This window comes from Nerophis ophidion, linkage group LG14 (genome assembly GCF_033978795.1).
Source record: "Nerophis ophidion isolate RoL-2023_Sa linkage group LG14, RoL_Noph_v1.0, whole genome shotgun sequence".
NCBI classification, from domain to species: Eukaryota; Metazoa; Chordata; class Actinopteri; order Syngnathiformes; family Syngnathidae; genus Nerophis; species Nerophis ophidion.
Window position 1 is genome coordinate 16,686,268 of NC_084624.1, and position 19,599 is coordinate 16,705,866.

Below are 19,599 nucleotides of genomic sequence, written 5' to 3' on the forward strand. Positions count from 1 at the left end.
TCCGCTCCACTCAGTGCAATTCATTTGGCAGGAACAATGAACTGTCAGCGCATTTAATTCATATAACCTCACTGAATACCACTTATATTCACACGCTTTTTTGTCATTCGTGTAACTATGATAAAGGACACATGTCTTGGCGTGTTCATAATTTGCTTAACAGAAATAGAATATTCTTATATGCTATAAGTGACCAGACGTCTGAGATCAAAACTGGGAATATAATCCCAGAGAAGGGGAAAAAACAGTCAGCTATTTTGAAGTTGAAGAAACAATATGATTAGGTTGTATATACATGTGTATATCCTACATAAACAATGTATGAATACATTAGATATCTATATATTTTACGGACCTATAGACCAGAGGTTCTCAAATGGGGGTACTTGAAGGTATGCCAAGGGGTACATGATATATTTTTTAAATATTCTAGAAGTAGCAACAATTCAAAATCCTTCATAAATATATTTATTGAAAAATACTCCAACAATATATGATTGTAAATTCATAAACTGTGAAAAGAAATGCAACAATGCAATATTCAGTGTTGACAGCTAGATTTTTTTGGACATGTTCCATTAATATTGATGCTAAAGATGTATTTTTTGTGAACAAATGTTTAGAATGAAGTTGCTGAATCCAGATGGATCTCTATTAAAATCCCCAAAGAGGGCACTTTAAGTTGATGATTACTTCTATGTGTAGAAATCTTTATTTATAATTGAATCACTTGTTTATTTTTCAACAAGTTTTTAGTTATATTTACATCTTTTTTTTTCAAATAGTTCAAGAAAGACCACTACAATTGTGCAATATTTTGCACTGTTATACAGTTTAATAAATCAGAAACTGATGACATAGTGCTTTATTTTACTTCTTTATCTCTTTTTTCAATCAACAATGCTTTGCTCTGATTAGGGGTACTTGAATTAAAGACATGTTCACAGGGGGTACATCAGTGAAAAAAGGTTGAGAACCACTGATATAGACTTTATCTCTGTTGCTGCAACAGCAGAGAGTTTATTCTGTCTTGACACTTTGTATTGATATTTTCTATTACATTCTTCCTTTAAATGATCATGTTTACAGTGATTGAACATATATAAACACCTGAAAGTCTTTGCCACTTCGTTAAATAAAACTGAATTTTGTTTTATTCTGAATCCAGTTAAACAGATTGGTGGTTTTAACTGAAATAAAGTTAGTATTTGAATATTGTTACTTGAAGACTTATCTGTGGTTACAATAAAGTGAGAATGCATCATAATCAATGGCGGCTGGTGAATTTGTAAACCAAATACCTGTAAGGGGGTCATCCTCCCCCAGAAGATTTCTTTGTGATTTTCACATACAAATATTGTAGTTCTTTGCTCCTGCTTAACTCTGTGGTAATATTCTTTTCACAAAATACAACCAATAGTATGTTAATGTTAAATCTTACTTGTGAAAAGTAATCCTCCAATTCCTATTTTCAACAGTCCGCTCAATTGAGCAGGAAAACGCTGAATACCAGCCCAGCATCTTTGTTTTCTACCTGTCAACTGTCAGTTTAGGCTGCTTGCTGGCTCCTTATCACCACTTCAAGATGGCGGCAAATTGCTTGCGTCACAGCAGCCAATTCTGCGTCTACTTAGAAGATGTCTATGGTTATAACGTCATTGCAAACACGGCAATCTGTTGCGTCCACTGCAGTTTGCTACCTTATTCATACTTTTTGTCAAGTGATATTTTTTTTAAGCAGGGTTGCATGAGGTACCTACACATAACGTTACATTAGTGAATGTATCACACACAGTAATGTAACGTTAGACGGCGGTCAGCAGCACCACATATTTTAGCCACCTACAAAAAGACAAACATAGTCAAATAAAGGTCAGTTAAAATGCATACTATATTAAGAATATGTGTACATATTTCATAGAGCCCTGACATCTAACAAGTACAGCACTGTTCATTGTTATGTTCATGTATTTGTTGTTTTTCATGTGTACGCACACAAACACATACAGTATGAGATGAGATCAATGAGATAAGGTAACAACATGATATAAACTGCTGTGGAACTAGTTACAATGCAATATTCCATGGAAATACAATGTTAACACTTTTGTGCAAGTAAGTACAGTTGCACTTGTTTTTTCAAATGTGTTTATACTGTAAAGGAATGAGTTAAATGTTTAGAATAACTGGTTAATAGTGCTATTATGAAGTGCAATGTCATTACTGTTTTTTTAAAATAATAAATACATACAGCGTTTTAAAAGCATACACGATCTGTGTACATATATTAGTCTGTGGTTAAAAGACTTGAAATGACTCGAAACCCAAAATGCAGGACTTGGGACTTGACTTGAGACTTTCCAGTATTGACTTTGGACTTGACTCGGACTTGCCTGTATTGACTCGGGACTTGACTCGAGACTTGAGGTCAAAGACTTGAGACTTACTTGTGACTTGCAAAACAATGACTTGGTCCCACCTCTGGTATTTATTGCCACCTTTCCCAACTTCTTTGCCACGTGTTGCTGGCATCAAATTCAAAAGTTAGTGATTTGCAAAAAAAAAATGTTTATCAGTTTGAACATCAAATATGTTGTCTTTGTAGCATATTCAACTGAATATGGGTTGAAAATGATTTGCAAATCATTGTATTCCGTTTATATTTACATCTAACACAATTTCCCAACTCATATGAAAACGGGGTTTGTAAATGACTTATTATATAAAGATGGCTTTAGATTTTTGGCTGAGGTATCCCAAAATGCATTGCCGTTGGCCATATTAAAAGGCTGGCATCATCGTTCACGATAGCGCTATACGTACTTTCCCCAACTATTCCATGGCTGTGAAGCGAAGGAGAAATATTGTGAATCTTTAGATAAAAAGTGCCTTCGTCGTTGTAAGAAGCAAACAGCCGTAATTATAAATAAATAAATGCAAATAATCGAAATAATTGGATGCAAGGATGCGTACAAGATCAATAAGTCTGAGAGGAGCAGAGACCACCACATCTTCTCCGATGTCTCCCAGGTAGACTTTGTGAATTTGGGATAAAGTCTAAAACGCTATGACGCTTTGTGTACGGATGGGTTCATGACGTTTGTGTTTATCTGTAAAAACCCCGTGGACATCGTGTTGTCAGGCAGCATTTAGTGTGTTTACAAACGAAACATTCTAATATGGCCAACGGCAATGCATTGTGGGAAATGTAGAAAACATCAAAAAGCCCTCTATACAAACTGTATTTATATCCATCCATCTATTTTCTACTGCTTGTCCGTCTCAGGGTGGCGAGGGGCGCGGGAGCCTGTTGGTGTTTATTACACAATAAAAAATGTGACCAACTAAAAATAAGTGTGTCATTTCTGTATAAAATATAAACGTTAGGAGTGTAACAGTACACAAAATGTTTTGTTCGGTACGTACCTCGGTTTAGAGGTCACGGTTCGGTTCATTTTCGGTACAGTAAGAAAAAAAAATATATACATTTTTTGGTTATTTGTTTACCAAATTTGTAAACAATAGCTTTATCCTTTTAACATTGGGAACACTATAATAATGAGAGAGCTGAACTGCAGTTTAAGTTTCTAGAAGGTCAACGGGCTTGTAGTGATGTTTGTAACAGTTGTGACTGGGAAGTGTTTTTTATAATTTGGGGAGTGTACGATGTCAGCTGCTCACCTGCTAAACACCTATCTGCTCATCTCGACGCCGGAGCACTGACTTGATGCTTTCTGAACACGCCCTGATGATTGGCTGTTACATCGCTCTGAATACGCATTGCTGATTGGCTTTGTATGTAACCAATCAGATGGTTGTGTGGGCGGGACAATGCAGGTGCTTACTGCTCAGTCAGAGGCGGCCGCAGAGCAGCTTGTTAAGACTTTAGATCAGAAACTCGTTCGATATACCCTTGTACCGAACCGAAACCCCCGTACCGAAACGGTTCAATACAAATACAGGTACCGTTACACCCCTAATAAACGTGCAAAAAAAAACAGTTGCTGAATGTTTTTTGGAAGAAATTGCATTTTGTGTATGTTTCAAAATCCTAATTAGAAATATAAAATATGTGCAGAGACTACAAACAAGTCCACAGGAGATTTTAACCACACAAGAGGGTTTTCAAGCTCTGAGTTCTGGTTGGCACAACAGCTAGTCATGACTGGTGCATTATATTGGTTTTGCATAGAAATTTTTAAAATGTACTATGTGGGAGTTTGGTGCACTTCTGTAGTGAACCAAATATTTATATGGATAAACTCCTCGTATCTACTGATGGAAATGAAACAGATAATATATATATTTCAACTATCCATCTGTCCATTTTTTACCGCTTGTCCCTGTGGGGGTCACGGGGGGTGGTGGAACCTATCTCAGCTGCATTCTAGCGGTAGGCGGGGTACACCCTGGACAAGTCACCAGCTCATCACAGGGCCAACACAGACAACATTCACACACTAGGGCCAAATTAGTGTTGCCAATCAATCTATCCCCAAGTGCATGTCTTTGGAAGTGGGAGGAAGCAGGAGTACCCGGAGGGAACCCACGCAGTCACAGGGAGAACATGCAAACTCCACACAGAAAGATCCCGAGGCCAGGATCGAACCCAGGACCTTCGTATTGTGAGGCACACGCACTAACCCCTCTCCCACCATATTTCAACTAAAATGATAAAAATATAAAATAATTGCAATTTATCAATATGTGAGTGCAGAGGACCAAAGAAATTCTGGATGGCAGTGTGAGAAAGACGCTTTCAAGGCATCGAGGATGGATGGATGGGAAAATTGAAAGGATTCATTACCTTGCCTTTTTTCAGGTTATTGTAGAGTTCCTTGGTCTGAAGAAATTTTTCCATTTCCGCTTTGACCAAAACTCGGCGCACGTTGATGACCTCTTCAACAGTCAAGGCCAGACTCTCCACTGGGTGGCTGAACTCCTCCTTAGTGAGCAGAAGAATGAGTTTTCATCAACAGCTGCTCAATTCAATTATATATTTATCGGAATATATTTCAAATACAAAAATCACTTTGAAGTTATTCAAATACAGTCCTCTTTCCTAAATATATACGGGCCTATTCTGTACCGCCATCCGGCGGAGGAAGCTCATTTCGGCCGCTTGTACCAGTGATCTTGTCATTTTGGTCATAACCCAAAGCTCATGTCCACACATGAGGATGGGAACTTAGATCGACCAGTAAATTGAGAGCTTTGCCTTCGGGCTCGGCTCCCTCTTCCCCGCAACGGATCGATACAGCGTCTGCATTACTGAAGACGCCACACCGATCCGCCTGTCGACCTCAGGATCCACTCTTCCCTCACTCGTGAACAAGACTCCGAGGTACTTGAACTCCTTGACTTGGGGAAAGATCTACTCCCCAACCCGGGGATAGCACTCCACTCACTCCACTTGGCTGCGAACCGATCCAGTGAGAGCTGAAGACCACATCATCTGCAAAAAGCAGAGACCTAATCCTGCAACCACCCAACCAGATACCTTCAACGCCCTGACTGCGCCTAGAAATTCTGTCCATAAAAGTTATGAACAGAATCGGTGACAAAGGGCAGCTTGGCGGAGTCCAACCCTCACTGGAAACGGGTCTGACTCACTGCCGGCAATGCGGACCAAGCTCTGACACTGATCATACAGGGAGCGGACCACCAGAATCAGACAGTCCGTTACCCCATACTCTCTGAACACTCCCAACAGGGCTTCCCCTGTGGACACGGTCAAATGCCTTCTCCAAGTCCACAAAGCACTTGTAGACTGGTTGGGCAATCTCCCATGCACACTCAAAGACCATGCCGAGAGTATAAAGCTGGTACACAGTTCTACGACCAGGACGAAAACTACACTGTTCCTCCTGTATCCGAGGTTCGACTATCCGGCGTAGCCTCCTCTCCAGTACACCTGAATAGACCTTACCAGGAAGGCTGGGGAGTGTGATTCCACGATAAATGAAACTCTCTCTGACAGGAGACTCTGCTAGGGGTTCCCAGCAGAACCTCACAATGCGTTAGGTCCTGCCAGGTCTGTCCGGCATCCTGCCCCATCATTGCAGCCAACTCACCACCAGGTGGTGATCGATAGAAAGCTCTGCCCCTCTCTTCATCCAAGTGTCCAAAACAACGACAAAGTTAATCATTGGACTGCGGCTTAGGGTGTCCTGGTGCCAAGTGCACATATGGACACCTTTATGTTTGAAGATGGTGTTTGTTATGGACAATCTGTGACGAGCACAAAAGTCCAATAACAAAACACCACTCGGGTTCAGATCCGGGCGGCCATTCTTCTCAATCACGCCTCTGTAGGTTTCACTGTCATTGCCAATATGAGCGTGGAAGCCCACCAGTAGAACGAGGGAATCACCCGGGGGAGCACTCTCAAGTACTCCCTCGAGTGAATCTAAAAAGGGTGGGTACTCTGAAGTGCTGTTTGGCACATAAGCGCAAACAGTCAGAACCCGTCCCCCGACTTGAGGGCGGAGGGAAGCTAACCTCTCTTCCACTGGGTTGAACTCGGGGGTGCAACAAGAATTGCCACCCCAGCCCGTCGCCTCTCACTGCTGACAATGCCAGAGTGGAAGAGAGTCCAGCCCCTCTCGAAAGAACTGTTTCCAAAGCCCTTGCTGTGCGTCAAAGTGAGTCCGACTATGTCTAACCTCGCGCACTAGCTCAGCACCCCCCCCCCCCCCAGCGAGGCGACGTTCCACGTCCCAAGAGCTAGCTTATGGACCAGTACCGTATCTGGACATCAGTACATCCCACTGCACGCAAACTCTCAGCAGTCAGAACCCTTTACTAACAGACTAGCATCTTAATGAATGAAAAAGACAGACAGGAGAAAAAAAAATACATCTAAGATGCTCTCTCATGCGGCTAATATCCAAGATGGGCCATTTAGAAAGGAAAACAACCACCAAGGCAGAAAAAAAAGACAGAAAAGCAAAACAAAAACCGTGCAAGAAATATACAAAACCCAAAAGCAGTGAAGTTGGCTTGTTTTGTAGAATGTGGCTTGGCATTGTCTTGCTGAAATAAGCAGGGGCGTACATGAAAAATATGTTGCTTGGACTTTAACATATGTTGCTCAAAAACCTGTCTTTACCTTTCAGTATTAATGGTGCCTTCACAGATGTTTAAGTTACCCAGGCCTTGGGCGCTAATACACCCTCATACCATCACAGACGCTGGCTTTTGAACTTTGCTCCTACTCAGTGGCCTAGTGGTTAGAGTGTCCACCCTGAGATCGGTAGGTTGTGAGTTCAAACCTCGGCTGAGTCATACCAAAGACAATAAAAATGGGACCCATTACCCCCCTGCTTGGCACTCAGCATCAAGGGTTGGATTTGGGGGTTAAATCACCAAAAAGGATTCCCGGGCGCGGTACCGCTGCTGCCCACTGCTCCCCTAACCTCCCAGGGGGTGATCAAGGGGATGGGTCAAATGCAGAGGACAAATTTCGCCACACCTTGTGTGTGTGTGACAATCATTGGTACTTTACTTTAACTTTAACATTCAGGCTGGTTCTTTTCCTCTTTGGTCTAGAGGACAAGACGTCCACAGTTTCCAAAAACTATTTGAAATGTGCACTCGGCTGACAACAGAACACTTTTCTACTTTGCATCAGTCCATCTTAGATGAGCTCGGGCCCAGCAAAGCCGGCGGCGTTTCTGGGTGTTGTTGATTGGGTTTCGCTTTGCATAGGAGAGTATTAACTTGCAATTACAGATGTAGCGACCCACTGTAGTTACTGACAGTGGTCTTCTAAAGTGTTCCTAAACCCATGTGGTGATATCCTTTACAGACCAATGTCTGTTTTTGATGGAGTACTCCCTGAGGGGTCATGTTGGTTTTCGGCCTTGCCGTTTAATCATTGTATTCTGTTTTCCTTTACAATTTACACAACGTGCCAACTTCACCGGTTTTGGGTTTTGGATAACACCACCATACATCAGAGGACTAACAAATACCATACAAGGCACCATGAAAAAACCTCAAACACTGCAGTAAAACAACAAAAGTATACATTAACACAGGATTGAAAATGATGTCATCTACAAAATCCCATGCAGATCATGCAATAAAACATATATTGGAGAGACCTGAAAAACTTTCAGTACCCGGTAAAAAAGAACACAAAAATTAATGCGAGAAGAAAACATTTGCAAAGTTTACCAGAACCCTAAAACACAGCAAAACAAATAATAATAATCAGCTATTACAGATCACTGCAGGAGTAACAACAACAACCTCTTGGACTGGGACACAGGAAAAGTTCTATCATCAGAAATAAACATAATAGATGGATTAAGGAGCCTATGGAAATCAGAAAGCTAGGGGCCAACACCATGAACACACCATATTAGCACACCTGGGACAAACGCTGTTCGTCATCGGCGACACCAGAGTGGAGAACAGATAAGGCCGGGTCAGGGAAGTTTATTTTGAAAGTTTCTCGACTTGGTCAGCTGTTTTTAAGCTACAAAGGCTGAAGTGTCAGCAGGTGAGAAAGCTATTTTTCACACACAAAATATTTTTTCTGAACACCAAAACTTGTACCTTTTTCGTTTACCAAAATAGCGATCTTTTTGTGGGCGTCTGACAATCATAACCACACCTGTCATTTAAATACATAAAAACATTACCAGCAACACAAAATAGCAGTAAAGTTATCAGTCTTCAGTAATGCGGACGTTGTACCGATCCGTTGTGGTGAAGAAGGAGCTGAGCCGGAAGGCAAAGCTCTCAATTTACCGGTCGATCTACGTTCCCATCCTCACCTATGGTCATGAGCTTTGGGTCATGACCGAAAGGATAAGATCACGGGTACAAGCGGCCGAAATGAGTTTCCTCCGCCGTGTGGCGGGGCTCTCCCTTAGAGATAGGGTGAGAAGCTCTGCCATCCGGGAGGAACTCAAAGTAAAGCCGCTGCTCCTTCACATCGAGAGGAGCCAGATGAGGTGGTTCGGGCATCTGGTCAGGATGCCACCCGAACGCCTCCCTAGGGAGGTGTTTAGGGCACGTCCAACCGGTAGGAGGCCACAGGGAAGACCCAGGACACGTTGGGAAGACTATCTCTCCCGGCTGGCCTGGGAACGCCTCGGGATCCCTCGGGAAGAGCTAGACGAAGTGGCTGGGGAGAGGGAAGTCTGGGTTTCCCTGCTTAGGCTGTTCCCCCCGCGACCCGACCTCGGATAAGCGGAAGATGATGGATGATGGATCAGTTAGATCTGGGGATTGACAGTTACTCGCACGACTTTATCAGCTTGTCTCTTCTTCTACTGCCTACGTGTCAAAGTCAAGGCCCCCAGGCCAGATCCAGCCCGCGAATGATATTCGGGATGATATTCGATTAGTATTAGAAACGACCTGCAGACCACAGCTGCCTACTGCTGTTTTGCACGTAGCAATACTGCATCAGTGTTGGCGCTAAACATTTTCAAAAGGGAGTCCCAGGAAACCCATCAGCTCATAAAAATGGGGTCCCACTCTTTTGTAACCGTTTTGAAAACAAATGATACATGTATGCATTGCCCTGTCAAAGCTCACATTCTATCATGTCTTTTGGAAAAAGGTTGTAATAAACGTTACTTAATTCATAAAAAAAAATAACAAAAGAAAACACATTTTGTTGCATTTGTAAATGTATTCAGTTATAAACATTCATTCAATTTCTTCTTTCCTTAATGGATCTAAACCAGGGCTGTCAAACTCAAATACAGAGTGGGCCAAAATTTTAAACGGAACAAAGCCGCGGGCCAAGGTTGCACAAATTAACCTTTTAATAGGGACCCAAAAAAGTTTTGTATTAAATATTGGACAAGCAAGGCTTGTATAACTTTAGTGACATGCAAAATCCAGTTTCAAATAATAATAATAATTTAAAAAAATATCAATGGCATATCAAATACAATTTAAATAAAAATGTTATGCCTTTTTTTCTATTTGCAATCTTCTGAGATAAATATCAAATTTTTTCCACAGGCTAATAATAAATTTGGAAATAAAATAACAATGAATGAACCAAACATTCAAGCCTTGAAGTAGCAAGAAAAAATCCATGAATAAAACGTTAGTTATTGGTCAGTTTGCTGGAAGTTTCCCGGAAGAGTTAGTGCTGCAAGGGGTTCTGGCCATTTATTCTGTTGTGTTACGGTGCGGATGTTCACCCGAAATGTGTTTGTCATTCTTGTTTGGTGTGGTTTCACAGTGTGGCGCATATTTGTAACAGTGCTAAAGTTGTTTATACGGCCACCCTCAGTGTGACCTGTATTGCTGTTGACCAAGTATGCGTGGATTCACTTGTGCATGTGTGTGTGTAAAAAGCCACAAATATTATGTGACACGCTGTTAGTATGGAGGAAAAGCGGACGTGACGACAGGTTGTAGAGAACGCTAAAGGCAGTGCCTTAAATGCACGCCCCCAATATAGTTGTCCAGGTGGAAATCGGTAGAAATTCGGGAGAATTGTTGCCCCGGGAGATTTTCGGGAGGGGCACTGAACTTTGGGAGTCTACCGGGAAAATTAGGAGGGTTGGCAAGTATAAGTATTAGCGGTGAATGCGGTGGTACCGCGGCACCGACGCTGTATAACACCGGCGGGCCAGCTCTAATGCTAAATTGATATTGCCTCAAGGGCCAAATTAAATTACACGGTGGGCCAGATTTGGCCCGCGGGCCAGAGTTTGACACCCATGATCTAAACTTTACCGCTGCGGGTATTTTTAAAAATATTTTTATTGTAATATTTTCAAAATGTGTTTGTTTTATTTTTGGCCCAAAGAAAGACAAAGAAAACAATCTGAAGTTGTCTTTATTTTTTTGTATTAATGCAATGATTTTAATAGTCCGGACTGTGTGTGCACATTTTCCTCCAAGCGCCCCCTGAGCTAAAATAAGTTTGACACCCCTGTTCTACTGTATTTACAGTACATTCCCACATAGCAATAACATAGTAAAATAATCACCACCTAGTTTATGGCCGAAAGTTATATGAGAAATAGAGCATGGAAATTACAACTTCACATGTACCTGTAAAGACAAAAGAAACAATGATTTATTTGTCAAAATATATGATTTGACAAATCAGACTAATTTAGTGCATTGAAACGTACGGAGTGTAAAAAGTGACACGTTGTCAGCCAAGTCAGAACAACTCTTCAATGTTTTCTTACAATATCGTAAAAACAATATTTATATCATAAAATCATATAATTTTTTCCTGAGGGAACTCTCCTGAAGGAATCAAAGTACTATCTATCTGTGCGCTGTCATTTGTTTCAGTAGAAAAGTTCACATTTCAGCCTACAGGAATTGCACTTCCAAATGGAGAAAACATGTTGCAGTAAATAGTAGATTATTATGTTTTACACACGCACGCACGCACGCACGCACGCGCGCGCGCGCGCACGCACGCACGCACGCACGCACGCACGCACGCACGCACGCACGCACACACACACACACACACACACACACACACACACACACACACACACACACACACACACACACACACACACACACACACACACACACACACACACACACACACACACAGGTTATCATTTGGAATGGGGACCAAGTTTTTGATCATCACTTGTGGAGACCACCCTTTCTACAAGTTGTGGAGGCATAATAAAAATTAGGTAAAATGACCACTGCCCAGTTAGCTCATACACGTCTTTAAATATCTGGATTTTTAAATCTCTGGATTTTAATGTGCTGATCATTCTTACTGGGGACCCTGGGGGGAAAAAAAGAGTTAATATGGTTCATGGTGACCAAATTTAAATAATTTTGCATAATTCATACAATTTTGTACGTTACTACTGAGGACCATTTGAAAAAAAAAACTTCATATTAAATAAAATGTAATAACATTTTAATCCCCTAAAGGTTTCCCTTTAGGGGACCTGTTTTTTGTTCCCATATCGTCAGAGGTTCCGTTCCCTAAAGGTGACTGTGTAAACAGAGCAATGTCCCCATTAAATGCCTACGGAAATTAGATTTTCTTATTCAAACGGGAATAGAAGGTTCATTCTATGTGTCACACTTGATCATTTCACGATATTGCCATATTTTTGCTGAAGGGATTTAGTAGAGAACATCCACGATAAAGTTCGCAACTTTTGGTCGCTAATAGAAAAGTCCTGCCTTTACCGGAAGTATGTGCTCGTGACGTCACAAGTTGCAGGGCTCCACACATATTCACATTGTTTTTAATGGGAGCCACCAGCAGTAAGAGCAATTTGGACCAAGAAAGCGACAATTTCCCCATTAATTTGAGCGAGGATGAAAGATTCGTGAATTAGGATATTGATAGTGAAGGACTACAAAAAAAAATAAAATAAGCGACGGCTCCGGGCGGCAGGAGTGGGAGCGTTTCAGATGTAATTAGACACATTTACTAGGATAATTCTGGAAGATCCCTTATCTCCTTATTGTTTTAATAGTGTTTTAGTGAGATTTTAAAGATTGTAAAGCCATACCTCGAGGTCGGATGGCAGTGGTGAACACGCAGTGTCTCAGAGAGAAGCCAAGGAGCCAAGCTCACAGCTGCCTTTTTTGACAGCTGCTGCAGGACGACGAATAATCCACTGATGTCACTGGTAAGATATATATCACAATTTCCCCATCCAAAAACATGCTGGTTGACGTAAAGAAAACATGTTCGCTTGACCGCGCTGCTTCACAACAAACAAAGAAACACCGGCTGTGTGTCGGTGCTAAAGACAGCTGCAATCCACCGCTTTCCACCAACAGCATTGTTCTTTATAGTCTCCATTATTAAATGAACAAATTGCAAAAGATTCAGCAACACAGATGTCCAGAATACTCTGTATTTATGCGATTAAAGCAGACGACTTTTAGCCCCTAGTGGTGCAGCTGCTAATATTTCCTGACAGTCCTTGACGTCACGCGTACGCGTCATCATTCCGTGACGTTTTCAACAAGAAACTCGCGGGAAATTTAAAATTGAAATTTAGTAAACTAAAAAGGCCGTATTGGCATGTGTTGCAATGTTAATATTTCATCATTGATATATAAACTATTAGACCGTGTGGTCGGTAGTAGTGGGTTTCAGTAGGCCTTTAAGTAAGCATTGCCAGAAAACTAGGAGTGTAACGGTACGTGTATTTGTATTGAACCGTTTCGGTACGGGGGTTCCGGTTCGGTGCGGAGGAGTACCGAACGAGTTCCACACGAACATATGAAGTAGCCGCCTATGCTAAAGTCTTAACAAGCTGCTCCACTCCGTTCTGCCTCTGTCTCCTCCACAGCACCCTGCAGTGTCCCTCCCACACAACCATCTGATTGGTTACATACAAAGCCAATCAGCAATGCGTATTCAGAGCGATGTAGTCAGCACTTCAGTGTCGATGTCGAGCAGATAAGGTCTTTAGCAGGGGAGCAATGCACTCTCCCCAAATTATATTCCAAGTCAACTATTTTCTAAACATCACTATGAGCCCGTTTACCTTCGAAAAACAAACTGCAGCTTAGCTCACTCGCAGTTCTGGCTTTAGGGGAAGGCTAGTTAGCTTTTACCGTAACGTTAGCTCATTTTGCGGTGTGTGCATACGTGTGTGTGTGTGTGTGTGTGTGTGTGTGGACAGTGTTGATTGAGGTGTTGAAGCAGCAAAAAAGGACAGTATATTAAATGAAGAGTTTCTGTCTCTGATAGTTTATAAAATAATGTAAGTGCATCATTAAGCCTACATGAACTCCATAGTGGTCAGGGATGATTTTTCAGCTATAGTTACATTAATCATTAGTAATGTAGCAGCGTAGTTTTGAATGGCAGGGTCCATGCTATCACATGTTGATAAAAATATAACATTTACATAATAAAAATCAAATACAGGCTTCCCCAATGCTGTAATAAATTGAGCATGATGAGTGGACTTGAAACTGTTTAATGTTGCACTTTTTATATGTAGAAGAAAAGTTGTGTCATTTTATTTCATCAAAGCAACAACTTGAAGCGGTTTAATGTGGATTAACGTGGGCGGAATTATTATAATGTTCCCAATGTTAAAAGGATCAAGCCATTGTTTACAAATTTGGTAAATAAATAACCCAAAAATGTATATTTTGTTGTTTTCTTACTGTACTGAAAATGAACCGAACCGTGACCTCAAAACCGAGGTTTGTACCGAACCAAAATTTTTGTGTACCGTTACACCCCTACAGAAAACACACACACACACACACACACACACACACTATTTGATGTAGTCCAAGAACCATTAAAAAAAAGATGACTTAATAAATTAGGCGTTAGACACCAGTTACTCAGTATTTGATTAGTTTTTCATGGAATACATACTCTTACTAAAGTAATTATTTGGATGACTACTTTTTACTTTAATTTGAGTCAACTTATTCTAACAGTACTCTTAATTCACATTTTTGGCTACTCCACCCACCTTTCTATAGCTGACAATCAATGGCAAATGTTTTTGTTTGAGGTTCTTAAAGTGAGATGGTTTGACTTTGAATGAAGTAGCTTCAAATGGACACGAGTGATGCGCTGGACTGAATGGTGTTTTCACGTATTATGCTTTCATCATGTACACACATTATGTAGAAGGCAGTCTGTGTTTCCAGCTGCATGTTGCTCACCATCCACTGATGCTTGTCCGATCTGCATTTAAGCATCTTTTCATATCCTTCTGAGGCCTCATCAACAGAGCTCAGAGACAAGCGAGCAGGAGAGCTGGACATGGAGTCATCAAGTGGGAAGAATGCTAAGGTAAGAAATGACAAAGCTGAACATTTCATATCCATTCAAAGCAATGGAAATAAATGCAATAAATAACATGTGTACCATTCAATCAATAATACATAAGTATTATTTGGTTGCTGTGATAAGAAAGTGAACAAGTGAGGTGTCGGTAAACCAAGCTAAAAAAGGTATGTAATGTTTGATTTCTGAGTTATGAACTGGATAACAATTGTCTCTGCTCAGTAAACAGCTTACATGTCAGAAACACAGTAAACGATGAAATGCTGACCTCTCTGTTTCGGAGGCAGCTCGGGTCCCGTCAGCGTTCTCGACCGTGGCCTTCCGCCATTCAGTGCGACCGTGTCGCCAAAATGGCCGGATTCCGAGAGCGAGGGAAGAATCTCGCTACGCAGTAAAGCCAGGTCGTGTTCGGAAAACGAGCGATCTCTCTTGAGCGGCGTCGGCGAGCTCTCTGTCCTCCTCAGCTCAGATGTGTCAGGAGACTCTTCTTCCTGCGTCGGCGATACCACGCAAGTTTTAGGACTTAGTAAAAAAACAAAAATACGTGATGTTGCCTGGAAGACTGTTAGGATTACTCCAGTCCTAAAGACCAAAGTAGAAAATTACCAAAAAATGTCAAACATGGCTGAGAAATGGATCGCATCACTGTTAACTGACCATCTTAACAGTGGGAATAACCCACTACATCCAATGCAGTTTGATTTTCGGAAATACCACTCAACTGAAACCGCAATTTGTTATTTTCATGAGAACATCAGAGGTCTGTTGGATCAAGGTGGTTATGTGGGAGCTGTCTTCCTGGAACTGAAAAGAGCTTTTGACTCACTAAATCACAGTGGTGTGCCGTCAGGGCTAGCAAGGCCTTCTCTGCTGGCCTAACATAACCAGAATTCATGATCATAATTAAAGATAAAAGTCTTTTTTTTAATTTACTTTCCCTAAATATCTAAAAGTATTCATATTCTCTTCATGTCATATTATGCTCCTTCCAGTGCTGTTGCTTTTGGGTTAGAGTTTGTATCCGATCAGGATTCAGCTAGCTCAGGGGTCGGCAACCCGCGTGTGGCTCTTTGGCAACTCTGATGCGGCTCAGCTGCACAATCGCCGACCCCCCAGATTGTTGCGGGGAGATTCCGGAATTCAATGCCTCTCCCGGACATCACCCGGAGTCAACGTTCTCCAATTTTCACTCGGACTACAATGTTAAGGGTGTGCCGTGATGATATTACTCTTAACGTCCTCTTGTACGTCATCGCGCCCGCCATTCACGGAATGCTATTTGCGTGCCGACCGGACACATGCATTTCGCTGCTTCTATCGGCACATGTATGAGATTGCAAGGCATACTGGGTGACACAGAGTACACTGACGGTTGTGATATAAACAACTTTAACACTCCTACTAATATGCGCCACATTGTGAACCCACACAAAAGAAGAATGACAAACACATTTCGGGAGAAAATCCTCACAGTAACACAACATAAACGCAACACAACAAATACCCAGAATCCTTTGCATCCATGACAATTCCTGACTATTTTATACACCCCGCGAGCACCAAACCCACCTTCCCCCTCCCTGCGTGGTTGAGGTGGGTGGGGTTTGGTGCTCGCGGGGTGTATAAAATAGTCAGGTGTGTCATGGATGCAAAGGATGTGTGCGTGCATCTGCGGAAGCTTCTCACAACATGTTGCTGGACTGGCAAGCAGTTTGTACATGTTGTAGAAGGTGTTTAAGGCAATGGCTTCATAGCATGCCCTTATTCTTGTCATCTGGGTGACCACCAGCAGATATTGCCGAGAATAGTTGCGGCTCCCATTATCTTCCTCATTTTGTGAAACGGGTCGAAATGGCTCTTTGAGTGGTAAAGGTTGCCGACCCCTGAGCTAGCTTATGTTGCCATGCTGTATGAAATCTGCCCGGGCCTTCAGAATCAACAATGTGCACCGCAAGTGAACGGGCACATACAGTTGATAGACATTTGTGAGTGATCACAACTTGTTTGTCAGTAAGACCTTCAAGCTGGCCTAAGGTTGAACATTTATGCGTCCTGTGATTGGATTCTCACCGGGACAGTTAGCGGATGAATTTGAGAACAAAGAGTTATTAGACATTTGCGATAGCCAATCAGATAACAAGTTGTTGACAGTAGCCTATCTAGGTAGCCTGACGTTAACCAGACTTTGATTGGATACTCACTTGTCATTCCAAAGTGAGTAACCAATCACGAGAAACAGGAAGTGTTGACCCACAAAGAAGAACAAAACGTTGATTAGGTGGCAGATATATATTGTGATGTTATGAGCTAAGTAACATAAGAACTCCATTACCCAGCATGCCACAGTAGTGAAAAGCATGCGCAGTACCCCCATTTTGGTTGTTGAATGTAGCCATAACAGCAGCTGGATGTTATCGATGAGCACGCTGTGGAATAAACTTAAAGAACTAAGCCAACACGCCTCGTCTACGTCTTTTATGATTAGACAAGAAAACACATATATCTGCAAAGCCATTTTCAAGAAGGATATCTAAAGAGAAACTACATCTTGTGAGACGATGCCGGCGATGAAATTGGGAAATGCCCACCATTTCCACTCGAATCAGCCGACTACGAGCGGTACCACTGGCTTATACGGCGTCGAATGAGTGCTACGAATTGTGAGTTCAAAAATGTTATCTCTTTTTTTTTTCACGTTAATATCCATCCATGTTTTGCATTTTTAATTTTAACAGTACCACATAAGATATTTTTTAATTGCTGATGCGGATTTATTGATTTTTAAACGCACCATAAAATAACCTGTTTTGTACACTGTTGAGGTGATTCAATCCGCAGTAGTGCGTAAATGTGTTTCTGTATAGAATTTCTCCAGCAACGGTCATTTGGTGGTAAAAATTATGGTATTTTGAGAGGTAATCATTGAAGTCGGACATCAGTGAAGGCCTAAGTGGGAAATGCATGGTCCGCCACTGCGAAATCATAATGTAGTAATTTTAAAAATGTCACACTTTCATTTCTCTGATGGTGTACTCTGGTGGATGAGATCATATTTGTCAGATTGAAAAAAGACTGTTCAGATCAGAAACTCAATGTCACCTTACCTTAGCTGTTCAACAGCGGTACCCTAAGGCTCTACACTGCAAATATAGAAATTTAAATAAGATTACCGTATTTTTCGGACTATAATTCGCAGTTTTTTTTCATAGTTTGGCATATACTCCGGAGCGACTTATGTGTGAAATTATTAACACATTACTGTAATATATCAAATAATAGTATTGATCTAATCCGCGGAAGAGACGAAGAAAATGTCAGCAATCGTCACATACACGTCAACCAATAAGAATTCGGTGGGGGAGGGTCATGGCAGAAGTGCATTGTGGGTCATGGAATCCTAACTGCTATATGCTATATCAGAGGTCACCAACCTTTTTGAAACCAAGAGCTACTTCTTGGGTACTGATAAATGCGAAGGGCTACCAGTTTGATACACACTTAAATAAACTACCAGAAATAACCAATTTGCTCAATTTGCCTTTAATAAATAAATCTACATATATAAAAAATGGGTATTTCTGTCCGTCATTCCCTCGTACATTTTTTTTTCCTTTTACGGAAGGTTTTTTGTAGAGAATAAAGGATTAAAAAAAACACTTAAATTGAACGGTTTAAAAGAGGAGAAAACACGAAAAAAATGAAAATTAAATTTTGAAACATACTTTATCTTCAATTTCGACTCCTTAAAATTCAAAATTCAATGGAAAAAAAGTGAGAAAAACTAGCTAATTCGAATCTTTTTGAAAAAATTAAATAAAGAATTTATGTAACATCATTAGTAATTTTTTCTGATTAAGATTAATTTTAGAATTTTGATGACATGTTTTAAATAGGTTAAAATCCAATCTGCACTTTGTTAGAATATATAACAAATTGGACCAAGCTATACAAAGACAAATCATTATTTCTTCTAGATTTTCCAGAAGAAAAATGTTAAAGGGGAACATTATCACAATTTCAAAAGGGTTAAAAACGATAAAAATCAGTTCCCAGTGGCTTGTTTTATTTTTCGAAGTTTTTTTCAAAATTTTACACCTCCCGGAATATCCCTAAAAAAAGCTTTAAAGTGCCTGACTTTCGCTATCCGTAAATCCACTATCCATTTCCCTGTGATGTCATACAGGGCTGCCAATACAAACAACATGGTGGTTACCACAGCAAGATATAGCTACATTAGCTCGGATTCAGACTCGGATTTCAGCGGCTTTAGCGATTCAACCGATTACACATGTATTGATACAGATGGTCAGAGTATGGAGGCAGATAGCGAAAACGAAATTGAAGAAGAAATTGAAGCTATTGAGCGAATAGCTATTGACGCTATTCGGCCATAGCATGGGTGTACCTAATGAAGTGGCCCATAGCATGGCTGCCTTATTAGCATTGCCGGTAAAATGTGCGGACCAAACCATCAGGACTTTCGCATCTTGTGACACTGGAGCAACTTAAATCCGTCGATTGGTAAGTGTTTGTTTCTCATTAAATGTGGGTATCTAGTTTCAAATGTACATACAGCTAGCGTAAATAGCATGTTAGCATCGGTTAGCATAGCATGTTAGCATCGATTAGCTGGCAGTCATGCCGTGACCAAATATGTCTGATTAGCACATAAGTCAACAACATCAACAAAACTCACCTTTGTGATTTTGTTGACTTAATCGTTGCAAATGCATCTGCAGGTTATCCATACATCTCTGTGCCATGTCTGTCTTAGCATCGCCGGTAAAATATGCAGACACTCTGGTACATTCAATGGGGGTCTGGCGGCAGATTTCTTGCCA

General features: G+C 41.1%; 1 protein-coding gene across 4 annotated transcripts in view; it reads right to left on the reverse strand.

The window, feature by feature from the left end:
* spire2 (spire-type actin nucleation factor 2) overlaps positions 1–19,599 on the reverse strand; it is a 102,892-nt gene that overhangs the window by 15,528 nt on the left and 67,765 nt on the right. For 2 of the 4 annotated variants that reach the window (XR_009809550.1, XM_061919983.1), the window contains exons 9-11: positions 15,027–15,249; positions 14,635–14,759; positions 4,813–4,945 (exon numbers count right to left, since the gene is read on the reverse strand). Coding sequence is in view for 3 of the 4 variants with exons in the window: in XM_061919983.1 (XP_061775967.1) it covers positions 4,813–4,945; positions 14,635–14,759; positions 15,027–15,249 (481 nt within the window). In the remaining variant the exon portion in view is untranslated. Of the gene's footprint in view, positions 1–4,807; positions 4,946–14,634; positions 14,760–15,026; positions 15,250–19,599 lie in introns of all 4 variants that reach the window. The other 2 variants (XM_061919982.1, XM_061919981.1) reach the window with 1 other exon arrangement.